This window comes from Penicillium oxalicum, chromosome I (genome assembly GCF_001723175.1).
Source record: "Penicillium oxalicum strain HP7-1 chromosome I, whole genome shotgun sequence".
Classification (NCBI taxonomy): Eukaryota; Fungi; Ascomycota; class Eurotiomycetes; order Eurotiales; family Aspergillaceae; genus Penicillium; species Penicillium oxalicum.
In genome coordinates this window covers 4,143,386-4,169,439 of record NC_064650.1, presented here as the reverse complement: position 1 = coordinate 4,169,439, position 26,054 = coordinate 4,143,386, and the positions used below count along the sequence as shown (strand labels likewise).

Genomic DNA, 26,054 nt, shown 5'->3' with positions numbered 1-26,054 from the left:
ACGACGCCCATAATTGAGAAATCCAGCTCAATAAAGTCAACATGGTCGTGTAAGAAGGAAAAAGGGGGCCACGGAAAATGTCCCGGCAATAAACAGCTCCCAAGATGAGCTTGTTATGGTTCGTTCATCTATTGCATTCATCCGCATTAAACAGGGGGTTCGACGGTTTGTAACGGGACATAGCCGTCATCCTCACGGATGGTAGTCTGTCTGCCAGAGACAATGGACCATAGCGACGCCAGTCCACCCTGAATACGGCGACGTAGTGACTGGGGGTGATCAGAGAGAATGGTGGCGGGCGTCCACCAGCCGGTCTTACGGGATACTCCATTGGCAGGAATGGCACCTGAAGCCACTTCCTTTTCCAGTCGCTCAACCTGCATCCAAGACGGACGACGCCAGAGTTTCAAGAGCAAGCTGCTCACGACAACCGAAACGCTGGACATGGCCATGGCAGCGCCAGCGGCCATTGGAGGGAGCATAAACCCTGTAAACGGGAGGAAGAGACCCATGGCGAAAGGCAAACCAATGACGTTGTAGAGACACGCCCAAATGAGATTAAGTTTGATGCGATTGAAGACCGTGCGAGATAGCGACAGACTCGCGGGAACGGAAAGCAAGTCGTCAGGGCGCATCAAAACGATATCGGCTGCCTCCATGGCCACGTCTGTTCCTGAGGCCAAGGCAATACCGACGGAGGCAGTGGCCAGCGCAGGGGAGTCGTTGATTCCGTCGCCTACCATTGCGACACGGTCGCCGTTGAGTTGAAGCGTGGAGATGATGGAACGCTTGTCTGAAGGCGAAGCAGATGCATGAACCGCAGAAGAGGGAATCCCAACCGCTGCGGCAATAGAAAGTGCTGTTGACAATGTATCTCCAGTGACCATGGATGTTGCAATGCCCATGCGGTGAAGAGCGGCGATCGCGGCGACAGACGAGTCTTTGACACTATCCCGCAAGGAAATTCTTCCAGCGTAGCGGTTGTCGATCGCGACGTGGATATGGGTAATGCCAGAAGGCTCGGCAGTGGGTTTCGATGTTGACGCAGCGGACTCTACGCCAGCATCGACAGAGTCGGGGTCAGCCGCGGCGGGTACGGAGACGTCCCGTGATCGCAAGAAAGTCGCATTGCCCAACAAAACATGGTAGCGGACTCGTTCCACGCTGGATGCGGGCTCGACTACGGCAGAGATACCTTGGCCGACACAGGTATCGAAGTCTCCCACACTACCAGGTAGCCCATCTTGTCCTGCCTGGCCAACTTCAGAATGAGCCTCGGCGAGAATAGCCCGGCCAATTGGATGTTCACTGCCCATTTCCGCGAGTCCGACAACCAGCCACCACAACCGTCGTCGCCAGTCATTCGCAGTCCAATGGGGCTCCATCTTGACTTGAGCTACACTCATGCGTCCTGTGGTCAGCGTGCCTGTCTTGTCGAACACAACATGATTGACCTTGGTGGCTGCTTCGAGCACCGCACCGCCCTTGACAAGGATACCGTGTTCAGCGCCGACACCTGTTCCCACCATGACAGCGGTCGGGGTGCTGAGGCCAAGAGCACATGGGCAGGCGAAAACGACGACTGAGATGCATAGCTTCAGACAAACCATGACTCGACCGCCACTACCTTCCATTTGGAAGATCTTGGGCGGATTAGATAAAACGTGGCTGAGAAACATCCAGCCAAAGAAAGTCGTCAAGCCAAGGGCGATGATCGCTGGGACAAAATATCCAGCGACGAGATCAGCCATGCGTTGAATCGGAGCGCGACTCGTCTGAGCGTCCTGGACGAGCTTGACGATCTGACTCAACTGGGTGTCCTTGCCAGCCCGAATCACCTTGAAGTCAATGGCACCCGTGCCGTTGACCGTACCCGCGACGATATGGCTTCTTTTCTTCTTGTGGATAGGAAGCGCTTCTCCTGTAATCATACTTTCGTCAACGTAGCTCTCGCCCCGAATGACCACACCATCGGCGGGAACTTTGTCGCCGGGACGGAGGATCACAATGTCTCCAACTTGAATGAGCTCGGTTGGAATGATCTTTTGATTAACCGCAGCAGCATCGTCAGCCAACTTGGATTCTGGCTGCATAGGGCTTTCTGCGGAATTCCACTCGTCCGCAAGCTTCTCGGCCGCAATGGGATCCTCGTAGATGGTTGTCATGGACGGAGCCAACGACATCAGTCGGGAAAGAGCCGCCGAAGTTTGTCCTTTGGCCCGATTCTCAAGCCACCTGCCGAGCGTGATGAAGGTGATTAGCATCGTGCTGGTGTCAAATACGGTACTTGGACGATTGTGAGGCTCGCTGAGAAAAGCCATGAGCATCGTAAAGCAACTGTAGAAGAAGGCTGCAGAAGTGCCCAGCATGACGAGCACATCCATGGTCGGCGATTTGTGCCGCAGTGACTTATAGCTGGTGACATAGAAGCGTCGACCAATCCCGAATTGCACAGGGATTGTGAGGCCGAGACAGATCAAGTCACCCAAGTAGAGACCTTGAATGACCTGAAACTTGCCAAAATCAATGGCGCGCAGATACATTGGAAATATCATGTTCAGAAAAAAGACCGGCACGGCGAAAGATACGGACGTGAGGAATGCGCGCCGCCATTCCTGAATTTCTTTCGTTTTCGACAACGATTCTAATTGCGCGTTCTTGTCATCGGTGTCGGAAATTAAGGCGTTGTACCCGGCACTCTCGATGATCTCAAATACAGATCGAATGCCGATAACGGATGTATCAAATGAGATCTGTAAACGTGATGTCGCCAACTTGACTGATGCCGACTGGACACCAGGCCGACCTAGTAGGGTCTCTTCTAATGCCGCAGCCGAAGCGGCATCCCGCAAACCGTAGATGCTCAGGTTCAGCTGCTGCTTCTTTTTTGACAAAGGTTCCTGTACTTCAGATGAAACGACGGAGGCATCAAACCCGGCATCTTCGACCATGGTCGTCAGTGCATGGGCTGAAACTTTGGATAAGTCATGTACAATGACAGCGCGCTCTGCCAACAGACTGATGTTGAATTGAATCACACCGTCAGCATTAGCGACGGCGTTCTGCACACTGGATGTACAAGCCCCGCAGGTCATGCCGCCGATGGCGATCGTAGTGACTAGATGGCCGGGGCTGTCTCCCGCCGGACTAGCCTGCTCGGTCGAGGTTTGAGACGTGGCCGGGACCGATTTCGTTTCCACTACTCGCGCGCCGAATCCGCGATCTTCTATGAGCTCTGCGATTTGCTCAGGGTTGATGACCCCCTCATCATGTTCCACCACAGCACGCTCGGAAAGTAGAGAAACGCTCACGGAGACGACACCTGGGGCGTCTTGAAGTCCGCTTTCCACCGCCGACGTGCATGCGCCGCAGGTCATACCCTCAACAGCAAGTGTAGTCGTCGTAAGCCGCGGTCCAGGGCTCTCCAAGCTCGATGGTCTCATGGGCCTTTGAGACTCTTCGGTGGACAAGACTTCCGCGTCGAAGCCGCAGTCCTCAATCAACTCGGCGACCTTGGCGGGCGCGAGTATTGATGGATCGTGTTGAACCACCGCGCGGCCCATGATGAGGCTGACAGCAACTTCGCCGACACCATCTACTCCCTTGAAAGCTCCCTCCACGGCGGAGGTGCAGGCACCGCAAGTCATGCCATCCACTTTGATGGTTGTGGTGGCCATGGTGGGGTGTGAAGAGGTAGCGGGCACAGCGTTCACAGAAGGACGGTCCGGAGACATGGCGATCAATTTGCGCGGGGAACGAACATTAGGGACAGAGAATTACTTATTGCATACGTTGAGGGGAGGGGGCAAGGTGTGATCGGGGATGTGCCCAGGCTTGCGTGATGCAGTAAGATTCCAAGAATCGCGCGGGCGCAAAACGGATGCCGTCGGAACGATCGGCGGGCTTTGGCAGATCCAAAATGTCAGATAGCCTTCAAGTCAACCGGCGTGATCTGATAAGCACTTCAGTTCAAGTGACTCGGAAAGAGACCGTGGGCAAGCACTGATACCGCAACGGAAGACAGAATGGTGAGGAGAGAGGAGAGAGGGGGGGGGAAGAGAAGCAGGAAGGAAAGTAAAAGACCAGACAAAAGTAAGACTGGCAATCAAGGGGCCACAGGTATCGTGCATGGATTGATGTTTTATGCCGACGGCCTTGAGGAGGGACGATGGACGACAAATGCCCACGGCGGGTCGGGAGGAAAAGTGGAGTCCGCCACGCTGAGGAATGCGATCAGACGACGCCGCGTTCCCAGTCGATGGGCCAGCAAGTCAGCAGTGGCCGCTGTTCATTTGCAGGAGTTCTCAGAGTTAGAGAATCACCGAGTCAGAGGCGGCATAGACTTACAGAGGAACGCAGTGATGCACTGTTCGGTCTAGTGGTTCCTCACACGCGACCCGCTATGGGCCATCATTCAAATCAATCTCCGACGGCCAGACCCTGCCCAGCAAAGGACCACTCGCCATAGATGATTAAGCGGAGTCCTTTGAGCATCTTGAAACACCGACCGAAGGGGATAAAGCTGTCAGGTTCTTTTCATTTGTTTCAGGTCTGACTGGCCGTCCGCGGTGCCGGGTCAGGGTCCTTGGGTCCTTGATGCCAGTGTCGGTCGAGAAATCCACTGTTGTGCAGTTGGTCATTCTTGGGATGACCCTCGTACAACAGCAAGGGCGCGGTCAAGAGGGGGCTGATAAAGTCTAATATGCGGTCTTATACATGTAGCAAGGATGATCCAAGAGGAGGAATCGTTCGCCAAACCCAAAGGCGTCGACTGTGATTCCCAGTCTGATCATGTGCCATTGCTGAGTCGTGCTGTTGCTGGTGGTTGACACACGTCCTTTCTCATTATCGAGTCCTCCATGGCCAGCTTATCGCGGTTGAATATTGGATTAGAATCATAACGACGGAAGGGCGGCCAATCGATAGGATCAAGTGCAATGCTGTGTATGGCTGACCAGAAGAAGTCATGTGTACATATTTGAACATTACGAGCCTCAGAATAATCTTTTTTTTCAGCCCCGCTGACATGCTGCCCGATGATCTTGCCAGATGTGTCGCAGGACCACTGTCTCCTCTTATATAGACCAGGTACTGCACTTGACTCGAGGCAACTAAGTTACTCGGCTGTCGAATTGTCAATCAACCGTTGCCATCACCGCCTATCCCACCGCTCTGGAAGAACAGTCCAGTTCGCTCTCCCCTCACAGTCTCAGTGTGCTGTCATTTTTGCACTGTTTGCACCATGGCGTGTCTCTCTATCTGACCTGAGCTATCGACCGACTACTTATCTGCTATCAATCCAGCTTCACAGCCTTCTCCACACCGACTAGCTCACCACAGTATAGCTTGGCTACCCATCTAGATCTCGATTCCAACTCGCTTCTTCTAGAGCTTCTCCTGGACGATTGACGGAGCACCATAATCCTGCACCTGTTGTGCCGGCTCATCTTCCTTCAACCCTCCTCCGAGCGCCGACACTCAATTCCGCTTCCCCACTCCCTTATTAACCGCATCCCGCATTTGACACCATGGACCAAACACACGCCCGCGCATTGGAGGCTATTCAGTCATTTATTGTCCTCGCGACTTCCAACAGTGCCACCTCCCCTCGCTTTGTCGCCAACATCATCACTAATGCCACATCTGCTCCTCACACCTACGTCTTCGCGGAGCTGCTCGAGACATCGACTGTCCAGGCTCTAGCTTCTCCCGACACACCACCGGAGTATCAAGGGTATTTAAAGTTGTTGGAAATCTTTGCATGGGGAACATGGCAGGACTATCAGGGTCAGTAGTCATCTTCACCAGTTCATTTACCCGAACCCTCTCATTCCCCCGAGGACGCCCCGGCACGGGGGCAATAAGAATCAATTTTCTGACCAGGGAACGATCTTTCAACCGCAATAGAAACCCCCAACCTCCCCAAATTGAATGCCGACCAAACCCTGAAGCTCCGGCTACTCTCTTTGCTCTCCCTTGCCGCTACCACTAAGCCTCTCACCTACCAATCGTTGATCGATGCGCTCTCTCTGTCAACCGCCGCCGAGCTGGAAGCTCTCGTGACGACCGCCATCTACGCCGGCCTGGTTTCGGCTCGTCTATCCCCTGCATCCAACCCCCCCACTGTCAACGTCACGTCCGTAGCACCGCTTCGAGATGCACCGCGCCAATCGCTGCCCCGGATGGTCTCCATCCTGACTGAATGGGAGTCTCGCTGCGGACAAGTCGTCGCCGATCTGGAAGCGGAGATTGTACGGGTCAAGGCCAACGCGCAGAAACGGCATGCGAGAGAGCAAGTCCATCGGGAACGGGTGGACGAGGCCATGCAGTGGCGGCAGGCCGAGGTTGGTCGCGGGGATGGGAATGGCGGGGACGGACGAGTCGGTAAGTCCGGGATAGGACGGGGCGCAGCGCGGTCAGCCTGGGGACTCGGGCGCAATAAACGAGAAGCTGATGATTTTGATGAGGATGATGGTTTCGAGTCGGATGACCGGGAACATGCTTCGCGCATGGAGATCGACGAAGGTGCCGGCATGGGCCGTGGGGGAAACAGGCAGACAAAGCGCATGGTGGGGCGAAAGACATAGGCCAAACGCCTCCTTATGAATTTGATGAACTACTTGAAGCGCCTTTCACCCCAGTCTCAGTGCATCATGGCTCCCCCCCCCCTGGCTTCTCGTAGTGTACTCATCGCTCGTCATCAGGGCCAATTGGACAACTACCCATTCTTACATGCAGCTGCAGCACGGAACCTCAAATCGGAAAATCAGCAGGTTGCACTCATTCAAAGCCCTGATGGCACAAATCATAGATGACATAAATACAGAGTAAGTGACCAAGATGTAGAAGGGGTATTGTTTGAAAAGAGAAAAGAAAAAAGAGCTGGAAAAAGCCACAGAATAACAATGGTCGACGGGACGAATTATGGACACAATAGGAATAAAAGAGAACAGGGTGGAAAGAGGAAGTTGCCGTTGAAGCGAGAGGCCAAAAAAAGGGAGAAGAGAAGAACGCTGAGAATGATGAAGGTGACTCAAGCCTCGTCATGTTCTAAAAAGTCGACAGCCTCGGACGAGCTCGCTTCGCAGAAGCAGAGGAGAAAGGTGCATAACATGTGCCGGTGGAGCAGACAGGGCCGAGTCGGGTGCGATACTCGGGGTGGCCGTCTGGAAAAAAAGACAAGCCGCCAAGAATTTGGAGATTGATTGGAGAAAGCGTTCACAGCATGGTTCCGGGGACGAAGATGAACAGAATGCTCAGAGCAGCAGCGGTCAAGAAAGACATCAAAGCGGTGACCAGAGCTCGTTTGTTCAAAAGCTTGCGTACATAGGGCTCTCGAATGACGCCCCAGCTCATGAATGTGTATTCACTGTATCCCAGGAATGCCATGATAGGGTCGATTCTGTATTGATACGAAACAATAAAGTACGCAGCAACGGCAAAGGGCAGGATCACCCAGCATCGGATATGGCGGGGCTTGTTGCGCAAGACCACGTAGAAGGCACCCCAGAACCCTCCACCAAAGCAGATCAGAGCAAAAGCCAGGCGAGCAACGATGCTAAGCGGGACCAGGTTTCCCAGCGCCTTGGCCTGCAAAAACCCGGGAAACGCGTCACGCTCCATGGCTTGAAAGACATAGTCCTTCGCAGCGTCAAAGACTTGGGGATCATCGCGGCCATCGTCCTCAATCAGATTGATACAAGTTGAGACCATAGTTTCGGGCAGAACAATCTCTCGCTCGGCGCCGGGAAGCAGGTAAGTGTAGAGAATCTTTTCTGCGCTGGCTCGAATGTCGTGGCGGCCGACTGTGTGACCAGGAGAATTGGAATCAATGCCGTTGCCATTGCCGCTGCTTGGTCGATGATCGAGCGCAGACTGTTGAGAGCCAACACTGTTCTGAGGAGAGTGGGAAGTGTGGCCTTCCGATCGCAAAAAAGCAGACAGGCGATGATCGGCATCACGATCCTTTTCGTTCTGATGCATACGAGAGGGACCAGCCTCTACAAGTGGGATGTCGCCCAGATTTTCCAAATTTTCCAGCATTGCAGACCCGCGGCTGTCGATTCTCTCCATATCTGGAGTTGCAACCAAGACCGAGCGGCGAAGCTCTCGGACGTAGTGACGACAAAGTGACATGTGCTGAGAGACATCGAGCCTGTATGGTGAAAGAGATGGGTGAGATCAGGCTATACGTGGCAGTCTTGCCGGGAGTCACTTACCAGAAATCGAGGTAGTCCACAGAGCGATGCTGGTCGCGCATGTAAATGTAGAATGAGAAGAGATCAACTGGCGCTAAAGTGCGCCGACTCAGAACTTCGAACAGTGTCGGCAGCCGATTTCGCTGCTCAATTTCGAGAAATGAGTCTGGTGACGCCATTTTGTCCAAGTTCTATTGAGCTCGTCCTCAATATGTAGAAATTGCAGTCCTCACGAGGGTCTCCGTGAATGGACAGGGAGGGGTGATGATAGGGGGCCGGAAAGAACGGGGCCAGGCGCGGTGAGCGCAGCTGAACGAGAGACACAGTAAGTGATACCACACCTGTGAGTGCGGTGCTTATCAAGGGAGTGACTGTTTTGTTTTGACGGAGTTGGAGGTAATGGAGCGCGCAATATTGTCTTGTCAAGTAGAAGTGTTGATGCTGATAAGGTGGCCTATCGTGTTGATCGTCACGATCAAGCGCACGAAGGTATCTGCAGAATACTACTGCACTGCAGCAGCCGCACGAAGCAAGAGGAGTACAATTTGAAATTGTGGACGAGAAAATGAGTGAATGGCGTTCAGTGCAATTAGAAGGTAATGGCTAAATCCAGCGCGACGAGCTCACCCATCAGATGAGCCTTCCAGACGACGGGATGTTGCTTGTCTCTGGGACCGGGTCGTAGAAATGTTATTCCGCTCAGTCTGGCCCAGCATGAAGGATCCGACGGGACCTGCATTTCACCAAATTTAGCTAGCTTAGCCGTTTCTGGCTTAGCGCCTCTCGGTGTCAGCCATCTGAAGTGGATAGACCTCTCGGCCAACAATTGATGACATAGGCGTAAGTAGTACTGAAGTGCTGCCAGTTCTAAATTAGTGTGGTGTCCTTAAAATCAAGCAAAGTAGATTACTTGATCTTGATTATTTCCAGCTGCCACTCATTTACGAGCTATATACTTATTCCATACTCCCATGGGAGTCCTTCGCAATCTGCCTTACCGGGCAGTCACTTCCATCTCCAATCGTGCGAAGACGTTCAAACAGGTCACCATATAGGGAAACAACTACCACTGAATCAACATAGTTTCCATACTTCCATTGCAACCAAGTCAAGAATGAGAGTCCAGATGAGGAATCATCGCTATACTTGATTAGACCATGTAAAATACAGCTATGGGAGGCAAGTGCTGTGGATTGAAAATTCTCGACGTCTCATTCATGCAATCGGATGGGTTCGAGGAAATTTACTCTCGTTGATGGAAGATGGCCATAGAGAACATGTTCAGAATCAATTCATTACTCATAGTGGTTGTCAGCATTCAAAGTAGAAGCTATATTGAAAACAAGAGCCATCGTCTCATCGCTCACAGGAGGAGCACAGACGTCGCTGAAACAAAAGATGCAGAGGGTATTCCAAAACTGATCCAATCCTTGCCAAGAACTCCGCTCCATGCCAACGAAACCAAAGCAAAAGATTCATTAGTGGCCATCGGCAAGATGCTATCAAAGACGTAGGTTAGCTCGAAATCATCAAGGCCAGTCGGGAAGTGAAATCATTGCCAAGGAACACCTACCGACCACTCGGGAATGTTGCGGATCTGTTGAAACATAAACTTCTCAAGTTTGTTGGCACTCTTGGCGTATGGGGTATTCTCGTTGTTGTATCGGCGGCAGTTATCAAAGATCAACATGGCATCCTTGATGAAATCTTGCGGGGTGGGATACATGTCCTTCTCGTGCTTCTCTTCCATGGTGGAGAGGTCCATCGGTTCCTTAATCACCTCATAGTAATCAGGTACTTCATCGCGATTGACCGGCTGCGTGAAGGGCCAAGCCGCACTGTGGTTTTGCATATCATTGAGAAGATGAAGCAACTGGTTGTAGTTGGGACCGTGTCGAGGTTGCCGAGCGAGCTCATCCATGTCGGGCGACCATCCAGATTCCTTCACTGCAGGGATGGTGAGGGGGTCGATTTTGGTAACTCCGTTCTTCCACTCTTTTGGGGGCGGGTGAACGATATGAGACCGACTGAAGGCGCGAATTTTGGCTTGTACAGCTTCCTTCTGTTTCAAAAGCATTCGACCCATTTCAAGGTAACGAATCTTCGGTAACATTGTGCACTGCATGATGGTACCCCCTTCGTAATCCTTAATGTAGCCCATCCAGATGGACTTGTCGAGGGTGATTTCTTTCGTGAATCCTTGTTTCTTGAAGTATCCAATGGCGTAGTTATCGGCGTAGGTCAGGAAATGCATGATGGGAGATGTCGCTTTGACATAGTCCTGGTAGGAAGCGTGTTAGTCTGGTGAAAAGGACACTCCAAGGTGGCATGGACTTGCCTTCAAGTGTGACATCAAATGCGCGCCATAGCCCTTGACTTGTTGGTCTGATGAAATGGCGCAGAAGACAATCTCGGCAAACTTGCGGCTGTTGAATGGGCGATAGGTGATGCCTCTGTACTTTGTGCATCAGCGATTGTCTCACTCACCAATACTGCCCAGGAGCCTACTCACCCAACAACCTCCAGGGGATGCTTCACAATAGCGATGGATAGATGTGACCGATCGTAAACCAGTCGCGCGATGTAATCCTTGGGCATTTTGGGAAGTTGTTTCTGGAAGATACACTTCAGGCCGGTCAAGACAATGAAGCTGTCATGTGATCCGTCATTGTTCACAACCCGAAATTCAATATCGCCGTGTCGTTCCTCGAGCACAGCAGGCTGTAGAAAGCTTGGTCAGCCTTCCTTGGGGAGGTATGGGTTTGGAGGCGGCTGAGAGGGTAATCGAATAGTTACCTTTTCAGGAAATGGAACTATGCGTAGAGGCGGTTTTCGCAACGGCCCGTCTTCCTAGAGAGACGGTGATAGATATATCAATAATCAGAAGATAATGCGCGGGGTGCGCTGGGCTGGAGTACCTCTCTCTTTGGGGAATCGGTGCGTGCTTTCTTGCTGGCTTGCTGTTGAGAATCCGGGGAAGCTGGCTCCTCCGAAGCTTTCCTCTTCGTGCCTGTGTTTGGTTAGCGAGCATGACTAAAGCCAACCTTCCCGATGCGTCTCTCCAAATGAACGTACTCTGAGGGGTCTCAACTGCCATGATTGCGCAGATGAGGTTATCATATCGAAGATAGGTTCGGAGCTTGGCCTCTTCAGATGCGATAACGCTCCCCGGAACCCACGCCCGGAATAATGTTCCTCCGGACGGGCCAGATCGACCCATCCCGTCCATGTATAGATCAAGTCCCCTAATGACCACAGCACAGGTCCTGGAAAATAAAGACGATTGAATCTTTGTCCTCTCACGACTTTGCCCCTCATGTCTTTGATTGAAGTCTGGGATGCCGCTCCGGCGAATTCCTTTCAGCCTATTGTCTCCAAGGACAGTCAGTTCACCGTCGGCTTCAACCTGCTCATGATTGGTACGAAATCAACATATCGCAGCTCTAGTTTGGGCACTAATGGTTTTCTGCTCAGCAATTGTCCTCACGGGGCTTTTCGGTCTCAGTAAGCTTGTGCATTGTATCTCTCTTTCTACCCTAGAAGCTAATTTGAATGATCAGATCGCTCAATCCTCAGCCTCGTGTCACTTGGTGTTCCAGCATCCATGCTTTTTGGGTGAGTGAAAATAGGAGGTCTTGCAAAGAACGAGCACCAGGTTCATGTGCTCTGGAAAGGTGCAGGATTGTGCTGATTAGTCATTCTGTGTAGCTTTGGCGCAGTCTTCACCATATGCGCTGTTGGAGTTTATGTTTAACCTGATTGACAATCACATGAACAGCCCTGGCGGCCGGAGACAGGAGGTTGAAGAAATAAACTGAACATAGCACAATGACTCTTGTCGATTGGACGGAGAAGAACAGCATGGTTTATATCCGAGCGATAGAAGCTAGGACCATCCAGGCAGGAGGTTGGACATGGCCAAGCGGTCATCTCATCGAGATCGCCTTTTCAGTTGTCCCCACATTGTTAGAAGCGAGACGTGAATAGGTACTTTGGGCAGACGGAAACCAGCATTTTACATCTTCGCTTTGCTTGCAGACCCTAACGTGCTCCAGGTCAAGCTCTCACTTCGATCTCGAAGTTGAGGGCTGGGTCAGCCTACTATAACTTATAACCTGGATGAAGACAGAAGCGGAAGACAAGAACGAAGCAGTAATGTCGTTCGTAGTAGACGCAGGCTTGGATATGGTTCGTCCATTTTCTTCTCTCACGATATGCGCATTATGTCTTGACCACTTGGTCAGAATCAGACCCTCGTCTGTCAACAAGGAGCTCGTTCATGTCGTGTCGCTCGGTAGATCATAGATTCTGACAGCCCAACCTCTGTAATGGAAGGAGGTAATTTACAGTCTTGAAGTATGATATACATGTCCAGATTTTTTGGAATATGTCGGCAAGATTCACTAGAAAAGTGTATGGCTGCTTCGATTAGTTAGACGTGGAATATCTCTACGACGCAACGTCCTGTCATCAATGATTCCCGTCGAGATAGCAAAGCAATTCTTCCTCCGCAGTATTTCAAAGGCTAGCCTCGTGCCACGCACGGCAACTTTCGACAAGCCAACTGATAGCCACATGATGAAGACGGGTCGTTATGATGATAGTAAGTCTCAGGGTAGCCTTTTGGGGACTATCAATATACTAGTAAGAGTTTATACCTGTACTTTACTTGTTCACTCTCTGTGGGGCGGGTCAATACCGATAAGGACGTGGAAGTAAGGCCAACGTCTGCTACACCTGCGACAGCGCTGTACCTTCAACCCTCCAAGGGACTGTAGACCTCTTGCCGGTACAATCGAAGATACCCACCCAGCTCGACTCACCGCGCCAGCAGAAAAAAGCGCTTCAGCAGTCTTGACCGATGGAGCCCTTGTTCACTGGAGTCTCCAATAATGCCCGCCACCTCTATACGCTGCTTTCGTGCATCGGCTTTGCCACGAAAGCAACCGTCCAGATCACGCCGGACGGGATACGCTTCTCAGCCGAAGAAGGCCGAGTCATTCAAGGATTGGCCTTTTTAGACAAGTCCTTATTTACCAGCTACACCTTCAAACCCCCATCAGCGCAGAATCGTCAGACCGAGGAGTCCACCCAGAGTACAGAAGCCACGGAGAATGCTGAATTCCCCCAATTCATCGTTTCACTATCTGCGCTTTTGGAGACACTGAAAATTTTCGGAATCAACGATCTCACCGAGCCAAATGGCTCTCGGGAATCAAATCTTCCTCAAACCAATCCAGCTTCAAGCGCATTCTCAGGACCGGCCCTGCTCATGGACCGCTCCTGCACTCTGCAGTACGCCCACTCCGGTGCTCCTCTTAGCATTGCAATCACCGAGGCAGGCGTCAAAACCACCTGCGAATTGGTAACCTATGAGCCTGAGGATGCCGAGATGGACATTCCATTTCAGCGCGACGGGATTATCATGAAGATCATCATGCGCTCTGCCTGGCTCCACAATGCCATCGCGGAGCTGGATTCGTCGAACCCGACAATCCTGAAGTTATCTGCCTGTGCGAATAGAGAACCGTGGTTTGCTCTCTCCGGGGCTGGCGGTCCCTTCAGTGAATCGACCATAGAATTCTCCATGGATCAACATGCTGAAGCTTCTGGCGGGTCTACTCAGGCCGATCGAGCTTCACAGGCACACAAAATTCTGACTGATGATGGAACGGCACGATCGCGTGCCACGAGAGCCCGAGCTGCGCCAACGGTCACCGAGACCTTTCAAGTCTCGCCTCCTTCGTCAATGGGCGACCGGATTCGTCAGAGCTACAGATTCGGACTGATCAAGAAGGCGGCTCGGGCCATGGCAGTCGCCAACAAAGTTAGTATCCGAGGAGACCGCCAGGGAGTGCTCAGCTTCCAGTTCATGGTCGATCTAGATGATCAAACTCCAACAGGACGATCCGTGGGCGCTGGAGTGAAAGCCGCTACAGGCCCCAGGTGCTTCGTGGACTATCGATTTGTCCCTTTGCTGGATGAAGAAGACGCCGACGGTGACATCGCAATTGATGTCTCATGAATATAAAAATACAGACTACATCGGGGGGAGCTGCCCTGCAAAATGCATTGAAAAAAAAGGGGGGGGAAGAACAATAACATTGCTATTGCTATAGGCACAAGAGGTATCAATAAAAAAGCAACAACCCACAGATAGACTTTACTAAAGCCTTCTTGAATGAACTTGGACAGAAAAACGTAGAAAGAGAACTTGTTCTCCAAACAATCATGGACCCCCCCCCCCCCTCCGTCGTCAGTTTATTACATGACCTAGTGAAGGAGAGCGGGTATTAGCATTAGCTGGCGCAATCTCGTCTTGAAGACGACTCCGAAGATTCGGTCACCTACCTCGGCGATGGATTGTCTCTCAATGATCGATTTTTGTCTCTCATTCCGTGAAACCCGGTAGTAGTAGTCGCTAAAGTCGCCGCACTGCATATGGCGGAGGAATTCTTCGTCATGGGTGATGACGATGAGTTGAAAGTTGGCCTGCTGTTGGCGGGCACGAATGATGTCGTGCAACGATTCGGCGAGCGAGCGGATATTGTCGCGGTCGAGATTGGTGGTCGGTTCGTCGAGAGCGATGAGGCCACAATTCACACCAAAGCACTCGGCAAGGGCAAGTCGGATGATGATACTGGCGAGGACCTTCTGACCAGCGCTGCAGCGGCCACGCATGTCCATTTCCGCGCCCGACTTCACCATACATACCCGGTAATTGTACGACCGGTTGCCCTTGGCATTTTCGTTGTCTGACCGGATGAGAATCGTATCGACGTCAGTTCCACGATAGGTCTTCTGCCAGAGCTCGCCAATGATGGAATTGATTTCTTCCATCTTCAAGCCATGATAACGCATGATTGCCTTATCCAAAGCACCCCCGTAACGTGCGAGATCATCGACCGCAGCTTTAGTAGTTTCGACCTTGATGTGCGCCTCTTTGTATTTGGATGCCGCGTCCTTGTAGTCCGTATCCCAGTCGGCTAACAATTGCATCAATTGGTCATCCTTCGACTTCATTTCACCCATTTTGCTGGCCTGTTTTGCAGCCAATGCGTTATGCTCGCGGGTCCAGCGCTCCGACTCCTGTTTAAAGCGACTGCGATCAACCTCTGCGTTTTGCGCTTCCAGTTCCTCGATCTCTTCGAGCACATTGTCCAGAGATCGGGTAGCTTGGCGATACGTCAAATTATCAGAGTATTGTCGTTTTGTGTTCTCACTGTCTTTGAGTTGGGCAGATATTCTGTTGATTTCTCTCGTGATCTCGCCTTGTTCCCTTTCGAATTGGCTGATCTCATTTTCAAGTCGGACCAGTTCTTCTTTGCTTCGCTCCAGTTGAGCGGGGCCTCCTCGCTCGATGTATGAGTTGATATCTTCATTAGCAAGATCCAGCTGGTGAATGCTGTCAGAGAGTCGACTGATTTCGAGCTGTAAATCGCGTTCGCGTGTTTCAGCTTTTTGGCTAATATCATCGTAGCGGGATTGTGCTTGAAGCAATTCCGGTGTCAGAGCCTCGATATCACCATCGGCTTTCTCAATAGCCTCCCGTTGCTGAGAGTTGAGTGTTTTGTATTCCTCCATGCGGACCAGCAAATCAGCTTTTCTTTCAAGCTGAAACTTGGTGTTACTGAGACTATCCCGAACATCTCTGAGTTGGAGTTCCAGCTTATTCGTCTCAACTTGGGACTGCTCCTTCTCATGGATGAGTTTCGCGAGGGTTTTCTTCAAGTTGCGAGACTTCTCGTTGGAGGCAGCTATTTCCTCTTGAATGTCCTCTAATGTGCGGCTCATGGAAGCGTCTTGCTGTTTGGCCGCGAGATCCTCAATTTGGGACGTGATGTTCTTGATCTCAGCATCATACCTAGCGATGGTGGCCACTGTCTTTGCCAATGTTTCAACATCCCTTTTGCTCTCTACTCTCTCACCGACCGTGCGATCATGCGCCTCGACCTTGTCCAGCAATTCATCCCGCTGCAACTCGCAATGTTGCTCTTCCTTCTCAAGCTCTGGTATTTCAGTCTCGGAAAGACGCGTCCACTGTTCATAGAAGCCATGAGCGGCGCGAGCCATCGCGAGATCATTCTCGAGACCCTGCAAAGCTTCGTCCTCGGCGTCCAGTCCAGCCTTTTTGACAAGAGCTTCCAATTTCCTCGTAAAAGTTTGAAGTTCGGTCTCGTTCTTGAAAGACCGCTGGCACGTGCGACACATCTTTGTACGTTTTGCCGCGTCAAGACACTTATTCAGGTATTCCCCCATACCAGCATATTGGTCGGCGTCCTTCCGAGCCAACTCGTATTGAGCCTGGCGGTCCTTGACAATCTCAGGGTACTCCGGTGGGTCGGCGTCGATTGCTTGTCGAATCTCAGCTTTGCAATCGTTCAGATCATTGTTTCGTTGCTTCAAGGTCCTCTTCGCATTATTCAACTTGAACTCGACCTGTTCGAGTTCGCGATTAACATTGTCACGAGCGCGCTCAGCATCAGCGACCTGTTTGGATTGACTATCAACCGCTCGTTGAAAGTCTTTCTCAAGCGTGTCAGGTAGCCAGTCAGGGCCGACGATTTTTGCCAAGCGTTCCCCATGAGCACTCTTCATAGTTTGCAGCGCGCGATCTCGATCTTTCAACTCCTTCTTCAGGTGATCCAACCGAGCCAAGTCACCTGCCTTCTTTGTGGACTCGATGAGCTCGGTGTTAAGCTTTAACCCTTCATCCTCCAGATGTTGCAATTGTGCGGTGATGTCTTGGGTTTGTCGTTCCCACGCAGCGTTCTTGGCCCTCTCTTTTGCGGCCTCGAGACTCGAAGAGATGTCTTCAATCTTGGCTTCGAGGGCTGCCTGGACACCTTCGTCAACCTCGATCTCGTTAAGCTTTCCCTGATGCAGAGCCGCTTCTTTGTCGTTCGCTGCGATTTGTCTCTTTGCAGCGTTCTTGGCCTCCTGTAGTGCGGATTTCCTTTGACCAATTTCGTTCAGTGTAGTTTGTACCTCACGAAGCTCACGTTGAGCTTCCCGCTTCACGCGATCGAGTGATGAATTTTGCTCGCGCAAATGGCGCCGGACCTTCTGCATAAAATCATCGATCTCAGACTGGTCCATATTGTCGTCAACTCCGCGAATATTGTTATTGCGGGCAGTTTCGTTGATCATATTTTGGCGTTTTTGAATCTGTCGCTCATAATTCGCTTTGTCGTTTTCGTGTTTGCCATTTTCCGCCTGCTTGAGACCTAGTCTATGTCGGGCAGTCTCAATTCTCTCTTTGAGTTCCACGTAGTTTTCCTTCTGGGACTCCTCCTGCTGTTGGAAATCAATTTGTTTCGTTTCAAATTGCTCGAGGTTGGACTGCAGCCATTCGTCCGAATCATCAAGCTCCACGAGATGTCTCTTTAGATTGTCGATGGTCCTTTCAATGCTCTTGGCCTCGATGCGTTTGCCCTCTAAAGCGCCAAGCACTTGTGCGTAGCTCTCGGATTCCTTCCAAGCTTTATCAGCTAATTCGGCTACACGCCGCAATTCCTTGGACATTTGCTGAGTCTCCTCCCGCAGCGCCTCGATTTCATCTTGGAGTTTGATGGACCGTTTTTCGGCTCGGTCAGCCTTCTCCTTGTCCTCCTTTGCATTTTGCTCCATGATCTTGAACTTTCCTAGTTCCTCGGTCTGCTTTTTCCGCAAAGCCTTGATATTATCGATGGCCTTGGTGTACTTCATGGCTTCGAAGATCTCGTCGAATCGCTTTTTCAACACGGAGGGTTCGCTCATGGGCCACAGGCTTTCATCCTGATGGCAAAATATCACCGAGTCCAACACCGCTTTGGAAACACCAAGATACTGAGGCATGATTTGATCGAGTTCCGCCACCCGCGAGGAGATTGAGGCGCGCTCGCCATTCTTCACCATGACAAGCTGGCCCTCAAGTGTCTTTTGCTGCCTTGTTGTTTTCTTGACCGTAAGCTGCAGACTGCGGGTCGCGACCATCTTTGCGCCAGAGGTCCCGTTGAACGAAAGCTTCACCTGGGCGAGGACTTCTTTCTCGCCGCATAGCTTGGGGTCATGGATGAAAGCGCCGCCTTTGCTGTTTGGGGGAAGGTCGCCGGTGGTCGCATATTTGAGACATTCGATAATGGTCTACCATACATCAGCTTCACAGACCTCGCTGACTGACGAGTATGTAGCACTCATCGACACACCGTCTTTCCCGATCCATTGTACCCAACGATCAGAGTGAGAGGGGTATGAAATTGGATCGTCTCGCTACGTGTGTTATCGAAGGAGCGGACTCTGGTTCAATAGGACCGTCATTAGCCTCGTGGCGGAGGATCATCGCCAATTTGCCATCGTGTTCATAGTTTGGACATTGCTTACCCCAAGATCGAGAGCTTGTCAATTTTCGCTGCATTGAAACATTCCCATGGTCAGTTCTCACCCTCTAGTATTGACCGTTTTTTTCTGGACGCTTACACCTGCGCATTCGTCAGTTGATCATTGCCGGATCCAAAACGAGTCAAGTCTGGGGGGCGCATACATCCTGGTGATCACATCCAACGGCCTCCGTGGTAGTAGGGTGAAGTTCTCTTGACGCCCACAAAGAAGAGCAACGAATCTCTCGTCACTGGTTATTTCTCAGAGAGCTGCTACCGGTCTGGTCAAGTGCGACAGCTATATCCCCTTGGGGGGTGGAGATCTGATCTCCGTGACAATAATGCCGGCTCTGCCTGCGATAACGTCAAGCGGCTCCACTACGCGCGCCCAATTTCGACACGTGTTCACGTGACACTAATGACCATATGCTGACATAATATGCTCGCCCCTCTCGTCCCGCCGGAGGAATCGGAGGATGTGGTCGGTCCAACCACGACGGGCCTGGTTGATATTTCCTTGACTTTGAACCCTTGATTTGAGGTTACCTTGACCGAATGTTTGAGACGGCGTCAGAAGGGGCTCTCCCACTCTGTCAGGTCTTCCCAGAGCAAGCTGTGCACCTTACGTCAGATCTCGAGGAACCACTTCCGTCTTCTGGAGAACGAGCAAAAGAGTGAGTTCGACTTCTTTTGCTGGGGAATGCGCCTGCCGGGCAGTCTGGTTTGGTGACCCTCATCAGTCGACGGCCGACGGATTGACGGCACAAGGACAGCCCCTCCGGACGCGAAGCGACGTGGACTCGCGCGGGCGTCGCTGCACACGAACCTCCCCATTTCCGGATCGATATGGCCCCAAATCAAATGAATTTCAACAATATGCATCTCACGCCGCAGTCGCGATCAGTCTCGATTGAACGGAACCAGAACGCATTGGCCGAGCCATCACAGCCACCGAGTATCCCCGGGTCGTACGGACACTATGCCACGCAGCCGGGGCAACCGCAGGGGACATACCAAAGTGTGTCAAATGACCCCGGGTGGACACAGCGCGTCTTGGAAGAGATGAAGGATCTGCTGCTCTTGCTGAATGCTCAGGGCCGGATCACCTATGCGTCGCCGTCTTGCAAGTCGGTCACCGGCCGTGCCGCAAAGCAACTCGAGGGTAGTCTGTTCACCCAATATATTCATGAAGATGACAAGGCCATCTTCCTGAGGGACATGGACGATGCAGTGGCCACGAACCAACCGTTTCGCACTCATGTGAGGCTGCACAAGTCGAATAACACCTATTCCCTCGTAGAAGCCTACGGTCATCCGCACATCGCAAATGAGAGTAATGACACTGGACGGCCAAGAAATTCCACCAGCCAGGATCGGTGTACGGGCTTCTTTATCATGTGTCGACCATACCCCACAAAGAATTCACTTCTGCTCGATTCCTTTCTAGAACACAAGATCGAGAATGCTCGTTTGGTCCAGCAGATCGCCAAGCTGAAACAAGAAGAAGACGAGGAGGCCAGCATGTCCCGATTGACCTACAACAAGATCGACGATAAAATGCTTGACGCACAGTCAGCTGCTCAAGGAAGCGGCAGCGACCAAGACTCCACCGAAACCGTGGCCCCCAACTCGGATGAATCTGATGACGTCCAAGGAGACTATTTCTCTGAGCATGCCCCTCGGACGGGGGGTCTCTCGCACATTGAAGGCATCGAGGTGATGACCGGTCTTTACTACGGTGACGGTGAGAGATCCCGAGGGCTCAGCACGGGCGCACGTCGAGGCCGCTTGATTCAATGCGACATCGATATCACGACGGCTGCCGACCAAGCTCGTAACGTACAGGAAGGCGATAGGCGCAAGAGGCTGAAGGGACAACATGTTTGCACCGACTGCGGTACGGCCGACTCTCCTGAATGGAGAAAGGGACCGAGTGGGCCAAAAACGTTGTGTAATGCGTGTGGTTGTAAGTTGCAAAGTTTTCCTGCCCCCTTGGGGTTCTCTCAATGTGTTGCGCTGTCCCCTCACTCACATCTCATTCCATCACAGTGCGTTGGTCCAAGAAAGAAAAGAAACGACAGGAATCTACATGAATTTCAGTTTGAGACTGGCGATTCTCTCGAAAGACGAACAAGGTCCACTTTTTTTTGTCTTCGACCCTCGGCACAGTATTGATGACCCCCTTTGGTCTTTTTGCAATCAGAGGTACGACTATTGACTCGCCCTCTTTTCATGCCTTGTTCTTATCCCTCGCTCTCCTCCCCCATTCACCCCCATGACGGATTTTCTACGGGAGGCGCACTGGCCTAATATGACTTTTGTGATGCTCTTCTGGCACAATCTTCACTTTTTTTCAAGTTTCTTTTGTTTTTTCCCCTACATGATTAATGATTTTATGACCACTTGACAAAAAAGGCCGGTTATAATATGGAGGCGTTTCTTTGCAGGCGTTGTACATATCTGATCATCTTTTCGGGTCTCCACTCTCGATCTACGAAATGGCTGTCGCTTCAGTTTTGTGTATCCGCACACGCAAATGGTATTAATTGACTTGACTCCAAGGGACGAATCATGAGATATAGTGTGATTTGCAGTAATATGAAGTATCAAGCACTGGTGTCTGGTGCAGGACACCCGTTAACTTATAGTGGCACGAGCAGGCTCCCGATGATCGTCACTATTGGCTTTCCAGCCCCGAGGAAGAAAGATCCCTTTTTCAACTACTCCTCTGATTCAAACTTGTACAATCAATGAAAAGATCTAGGTAAGTACCATTGGTATAGACGCCAGAACATGCTACTGTACTGCTAAATTAGAACCTGCCACACGCACGTCTAAACGCGGATTCTAGGTTTCACGGGTATCTACTGGCCCACTGTCATTCTCTCGCCCTAGGTACTGCTGAAGATTTCCTACCGGGAGGGATGAAGACCATTACATTTTTTTCATTAGATTCAATAGACAAGCGTGATTATTTCTTCGACGCCTTCTTCGGCGGCGGAGGGAAATACATCGCGGTGCCCTGTGCATTTTGCCCATCTGCACTCTGCCTTGGTTCAGGGGGACCCTGCGGAGTGGGCAGGTTGGAGTGGTCTCGTAGTGGCAGATCAGACGCGGTGCTTCCACTGGCCAGTCGGTTGAAGCCCGGCGTGCGACCAGTGGCTGGTCGCGCGGTAAATGGTGCATGCAGGGCTTCGCCGTGACTGACGGGCATCGTGGCGGCCACGGGAGGGTATCCTGGGGTACGAGGAATCATGCCCGGATGATCCTGGCCGAAAAAGGCGGGGGTCATGGGGATCATGCTGGGGGACTTCATGATTTCTTCTTCGAATTCTTTCTCGATTCGCTTTTCCTCTCGTTGCTCCAGCACTTCATCGCGTTCGGCTTTGGTGATGAAGCAGGAGTGAACGGTGATGGCAAATTCGACAAAGTAGAGCACACTGGCGAGGTCAACCGGTTAGTCAAGATGCACTGCATGAAAACACCCGAAACGAAAGGAGAAGAAGAAGAATAAGAAATAGGAGCAAGAGGAGGCAGGATGGGTTTCCTACATGATGATAATGGTGATGGCAAAGAGGCTCTTTGCCTGCTGGCAGTAATTGATATTTGACGGGTGAACCGCAACGTTGCAGTTCTTGGCGATATACCAAGGTGCTCCGGGCTGAGGACGCTTCGGATCGGACATGTCACTGCCCGCCTGAAAACGAGCCGAAATGATGTAAAGAATCATGATCGAACCATGAATGAAGGCAGCAATTGGAGGGAAGAAGAGGTGCATGCAATGGATCGGGAATTTGACGATCAGCAAAAAGGTGCTCAATACTCCGATGATCAGATTGTAGTTGTCCAGACTGAATATTGACGAAAAAAAAAAAAGGTCAGTCACTTGCCCCCACACTCCCCAATATCAAAATGGGAATGTAAGACCTACAATGATGACCACACCATCGGAGTCGTGTAGGGTCGATAATTCGCGGCCGCATACAACGCAGCGGTGGGCGCGCTGTTGAATCCATTTTCGGCACCATCCCGCCACAGCAATGTCCGATAGAGGTTGTGCGAAGCAATGCCTGTCAGTGTCAAGACGGCGACTGTGAAGGGTAACTCGGCTACCATCAGCCAGAGTGTGAGTTTATAGTGGCGATGCCGCCTGGGAAAGATGAACTGCATCGTGGTTGTGACGGCCGGGACTCCGGACGGCGTTGTCTTGGGGTTAGGCCTGTTGTGACGATGAAAAAATGAGCCGATTGCCGAAGCAGTCGGGGAGATTCTTCAGTGATTATACAACGCGAATCTCGGCCAGGCCGGCTGGCAGATACAGGCAGGTGCTTCGCATGTACACGCCACCAGTCGAGACTCCACGGAGACAGGATCGTGTGAGAAGATCCAGAAAGAGGGTTTTTTTTTTCCTCAAGATCTTCGCAGCTGGCAGGGACAGGTTCTACATATGAGCCTTTGTGCCCCGACCAGCCGCTCCAGAGTACGACCATTGGCATCCCTATTCTCACCTGCAGAGTGCTCAAGTGCTAGAGAGAGCGGGGGGGAGGAAGCACACGAATCAACCGGGAACCTGGGCTGTCGCCATGGCCATTTAGTGTTCCCGCGAGTTGCATCTGGCCAATGCCCGTCGGCGGCAAAGCGCCAGCGCCAGCATCGCGTCCGGGTTGCTGCGCCAATGGCCACCCGAAGACCGGGGTTGGCCTGTCAGGCCATCACACGCTAGTGAGTGTGAACTGTGATGGATGAGCCGATCTGCACAATGGTTCTACTCCACTCCAGCGCAGGCTCTCATTCGGGAGATATGGTGATATGGTCGTGAACTTGACCGGATGAATGTCCATCTCGTCCAGCGGGGATCATTGCTGGAGGGTTCATGGCCGACGCAAGATGGCCATCGATATAGAACTAGCAAAGGTGCAGTGAAGCACTAGCCACGAGTGGGTGATTGAGCTTGCATCGTCGCTTGGTAGTTGATGGATCGCTTGGGTGATAAAGACTGCGGTGAGTCGAGTCGTTTGTCGGCCACCGTCTGTGGTCACATACTCACATGACAAGCGCGAGCCGACTTGGTGGTGCATGTGGTATCACCTCCTCGATTCTTCCTCTGAACAAGTCCCACTTGGCCGCGGAATCATTGAGAGAGAAGACAGAAAGAAAAGAAAAAAAAAGAGTTGATAGTTTTCAATTAGTCGTGCCACCAAAATCTAGCAAGTCTCGAGATGATCAAGGGAATCGAATCTCTGGCGTCAGAGCCCGCCGAGATTCCATAGAAACGGACAAGAACCGGTCAAGTCAGGTGGTTGCGAACGTTGACGAGTCGGCACCTTTTCAACGTCTTTTGTCTCACAGTCGATGCTTCATTTATCGTGGTGAGATATTGATGAGAAGCAAGCATCACTTCAGTAGGCATTCCACGTTGAACATTCATCACTACTCTCGACTATACGACCACCATTCATCCCGAGAGCTCACCCAGCCCCGCCTTCCCTCGCAGAATTGCATTAGCGTCCTCGTTCCATGAGGGGTATCCAACATTTCCGGAGCTTGCATCGGCCCTGGTCGAGAAGTGGGCGGCCCATCACCAACATCACCAGTATCACCGGCATCACTAGCATCACTGGCCCTACCGCCAGTCCCGTCTCCTCCTCCATCTCCGTCACACTTTGGATCCCGCGTGGCGTGATGACTTCACGGCGCGAAGACTCGATTCCGCACGAGCTGCGTACGGCGGCCGAACCACGACAGAATACACTTTACCCGGTTCGTCTGTCGCGTGTGGAACAGGCCAACTCGTCGGTCCGTTTGCTGCAATTGACTCTCCCACGCCACGACGAGGCTGTTGTACGTACAATCCTCTCTCCAGCATTTTGCCCATGCTCATCATCCATCTCCCTCCTTTATGAATGGCCGTCTCTTTTTTGGGGGGAAAAAACAACAAAAAAAGACAAGAGAAGAGAAAGAGAAAAAGAAAGAAAAAACGAAACCAAGATTAATAATTGACCTCCAAAATGTATGCCTATGATGGGGGGAAAAGAACAAAAAGGGGATATATGTCAACACATATGCTCAACAAAAAGGCTTCGTACATGATACAAACATCGAGCCTTGCCAAAGTCATCATGATACTGATAACGGAAATCGGACAACTGACAACGTTTCCTTCCCTATCCAGAATGAAAACAATCAAGAGCCCTTCTCTTTTCTTCCAGGTCAATGGTTAGATGTCCATATTCCATCCATCTCCACGGCTGGTGGCTTTACAATCACCTCCACGCCCGCAGACGCCCAGGTACTACCCTTGCCAGAAGACGGCGAGGACGCCGACCCATCACCATCATCATCATCCTCAACCTTCATTCCAGGTCGGGAGCCCTTTGTAGAACTGGCCGTGCAAGAGGCGCCAACCAATCCCCCCGCCGCATGGCTCTGGCGGCCCAAAGCCGAGATCTTAGGCCAACCGTTGAACATCCGCGTCGGTGGTAGTTTTGTCTGGCCACCGACAGGTGTGGATTTGAAAGAAATCCGAAACGTGGTGATGATCGCCGGAGGTGTTGGGATCAAGTACGTTGAGACCCCCCCCCATACACATAACCTGCTCCTCTCTCCTTTGCCCCCCCTTTTCCCACCTAGTTTCCATGTGCATCTCACAAGGACCATATGGGGCGAAGAAAAGAGGTATTCCAGATCCCATCAATTCAGGCGTGAAGAGCTAACACTAATAACCAAAAACTTCCCCACGTCACCACAGCCCACTCATATCCATCCTCACACACCTGAACAACCAAGGGACCCAAGAACTCATCGCCCCGCTTCACGTTCATCTCTTATACTCGAGTCGCGTCCCGCAGAATCACGACCCAACGCCATCGATCGAGGACTCTCTCGATCAAATCCTGTTTCTGCCGCGTATCCGTCAGATCATTCGCTCCCAGCAGCAATCGCATCGTCTGCGAGTCTCCCTCGATCTGTTCCTCACGACTGCCTCATCGTCAGGGCTGACGTGGGCGGATTCTCCCGCGGATTGCATCGTGCATTTCGGGAGAATGCAACCGAATGATCTTCTCGCGGCCGTGCGAGGCGGAGATGGTCAATTGGATCCGCGACACAGTGTAGCATACGTTTGTGGACCCCCGCAGATGACGGATGAGATGGTGGACACGTTGACGACGATGCTGGGGGAGAAGGGAGAGCAGCGTGTCTTTTACGAGAAATGGTGGTAGACAGGTCAAGTTCGACAGAGGTAATTCCTCTCACGCGTAGATCTCTAGCTTCATCCCTTTCCCCGGGGGAAAAAACACTACTCACAGTTGCTTGGAATTTCTTTTTTGAAGGGATCGATTCAAACGGAAGAGGATATATGTACAGCAGGAATAGAAAAATTTGACGCGATAGAATGATAAATGCAGATCGCTAACAACGATCAGGATATAAGAGACATCTTCCACCTGCTGGTGGGAGCTGATGAGGGAAAAGTGTCCGTCACCATGGCGGCAAGAAT

General features: G+C 51.7%; 10 protein-coding genes across 10 annotated transcripts; 5 read left to right on the top strand and 5 right to left on the bottom strand.

The window, feature by feature from the left end:
• Window positions 1-146: 146 nt before the first annotated feature.
• POX_a01362 (Copper-transporting ATPase) lies at window positions 147-3,734 on the bottom strand (the record flags this gene model as incomplete). The annotated part of the gene is made up of 1 exon (XM_050110290.1): window positions 147-3,734. One exon carries the CDS (start codon window positions 3,732-3,734, stop codon window positions 147-149), a length of 3,588 nt encoding a protein of 1,195 aa, XP_049974058.1.
• Window positions 3,735-5,528: 1,794 nt separating this feature from the next.
• POX_a01361 (COP9 signalosome complex subunit 7) lies at window positions 5,529-6,587 on the top strand (the record flags this gene model as incomplete). Its single annotated transcript, XM_050110289.1, has 2 exons — window positions 5,529-5,787; window positions 5,908-6,587. The coding sequence occupies 2 exons, from the start codon at window positions 5,529-5,531 to the stop codon at window positions 6,585-6,587; spliced, it is 939 nt and encodes a 312-aa protein (XP_049974057.1).
• Window positions 6,588-7,218: 631 nt separating this feature from the next.
• Window positions 7,219-8,377, bottom strand: POX_a01360 (uncharacterized protein; the record flags this gene model as incomplete). The annotated part of the gene is made up of 2 exons (XM_050110288.1): window positions 7,219-8,155; window positions 8,220-8,377. The coding sequence occupies 2 exons, from the start codon at window positions 8,375-8,377 to the stop codon at window positions 7,219-7,221; spliced, it is 1,095 nt and encodes a 364-aa protein (XP_049974056.1).
• A 1,299-nt stretch (window positions 8,378-9,676) lies between these two features.
• Window positions 9,677-11,418, bottom strand: POX_a01359 (Histone acetyltransferase GCN5; the record flags this gene model as incomplete). The annotated part of the gene is made up of 7 exons (XM_050110287.1): window positions 9,677-9,697; window positions 9,772-10,479; window positions 10,516-10,651; window positions 10,711-10,919; window positions 10,995-11,048; window positions 11,117-11,208; window positions 11,274-11,418. The coding sequence occupies 7 exons, from the start codon at window positions 11,416-11,418 to the stop codon at window positions 9,677-9,679; spliced, it is 1,365 nt and encodes a 454-aa protein (XP_049974055.1).
• A 96-nt stretch (window positions 11,419-11,514) lies between these two features.
• On the top strand, window positions 11,515-11,952 carry POX_a01358 (uncharacterized protein; the record flags this gene model as incomplete). Its single annotated transcript, XM_050110286.1, has 4 exons — window positions 11,515-11,617; window positions 11,673-11,702; window positions 11,759-11,813; window positions 11,907-11,952. 4 exons carry the CDS (start codon window positions 11,515-11,517, stop codon window positions 11,950-11,952), a joined length of 234 nt encoding a protein of 77 aa, XP_049974054.1.
• Window positions 11,953-13,059: 1,107 nt separating this feature from the next.
• POX_a01357 (uncharacterized protein) lies at window positions 13,060-14,223 on the top strand (the record flags this gene model as incomplete). Its single annotated transcript, XM_050110285.1, has 1 exon — window positions 13,060-14,223. The coding sequence occupies one exon, from the start codon at window positions 13,060-13,062 to the stop codon at window positions 14,221-14,223; it is 1,164 nt and encodes a 387-aa protein (XP_049974053.1).
• A 248-nt stretch (window positions 14,224-14,471) lies between these two features.
• POX_a01356 (uncharacterized protein) lies at window positions 14,472-18,666 on the bottom strand (the record flags this gene model as incomplete). The annotated part of the gene is made up of 4 exons (XM_050110284.1): window positions 14,472-18,323; window positions 18,386-18,476; window positions 18,561-18,588; window positions 18,657-18,666. The coding sequence occupies 4 exons, from the start codon at window positions 18,664-18,666 to the stop codon at window positions 14,472-14,474; spliced, it is 3,981 nt and encodes a 1,326-aa protein (XP_049974052.1).
• A 736-nt stretch (window positions 18,667-19,402) lies between these two features.
• POX_a01355 (uncharacterized protein) lies at window positions 19,403-20,649 on the top strand (the record flags this gene model as incomplete). Its single annotated transcript, XM_050110283.1, has 2 exons — window positions 19,403-20,522; window positions 20,606-20,649. The coding sequence occupies 2 exons, from the start codon at window positions 19,403-19,405 to the stop codon at window positions 20,647-20,649; spliced, it is 1,164 nt and encodes a 387-aa protein (XP_049974051.1).
• Window positions 20,650-21,527: 878 nt separating this feature from the next.
• Window positions 21,528-22,726, bottom strand: POX_a01354 (uncharacterized protein; the record flags this gene model as incomplete). Its single annotated transcript, XM_050110282.1, has 3 exons — window positions 21,528-21,996; window positions 22,108-22,407; window positions 22,488-22,726. The coding sequence occupies 3 exons, from the start codon at window positions 22,724-22,726 to the stop codon at window positions 21,528-21,530; spliced, it is 1,008 nt and encodes a 335-aa protein (XP_049974050.1).
• A 1,347-nt stretch (window positions 22,727-24,073) lies between these two features.
• POX_a01353 (uncharacterized protein) lies at window positions 24,074-25,776 on the top strand (the record flags this gene model as incomplete). Its single annotated transcript, XM_050110281.1, has 3 exons — window positions 24,074-24,397; window positions 24,729-25,231; window positions 25,305-25,776. The coding sequence occupies 3 exons, from the start codon at window positions 24,074-24,076 to the stop codon at window positions 25,774-25,776; spliced, it is 1,299 nt and encodes a 432-aa protein (XP_049974049.1).
• Between the last annotated feature and the right edge of the window lie 278 nt (window positions 25,777-26,054).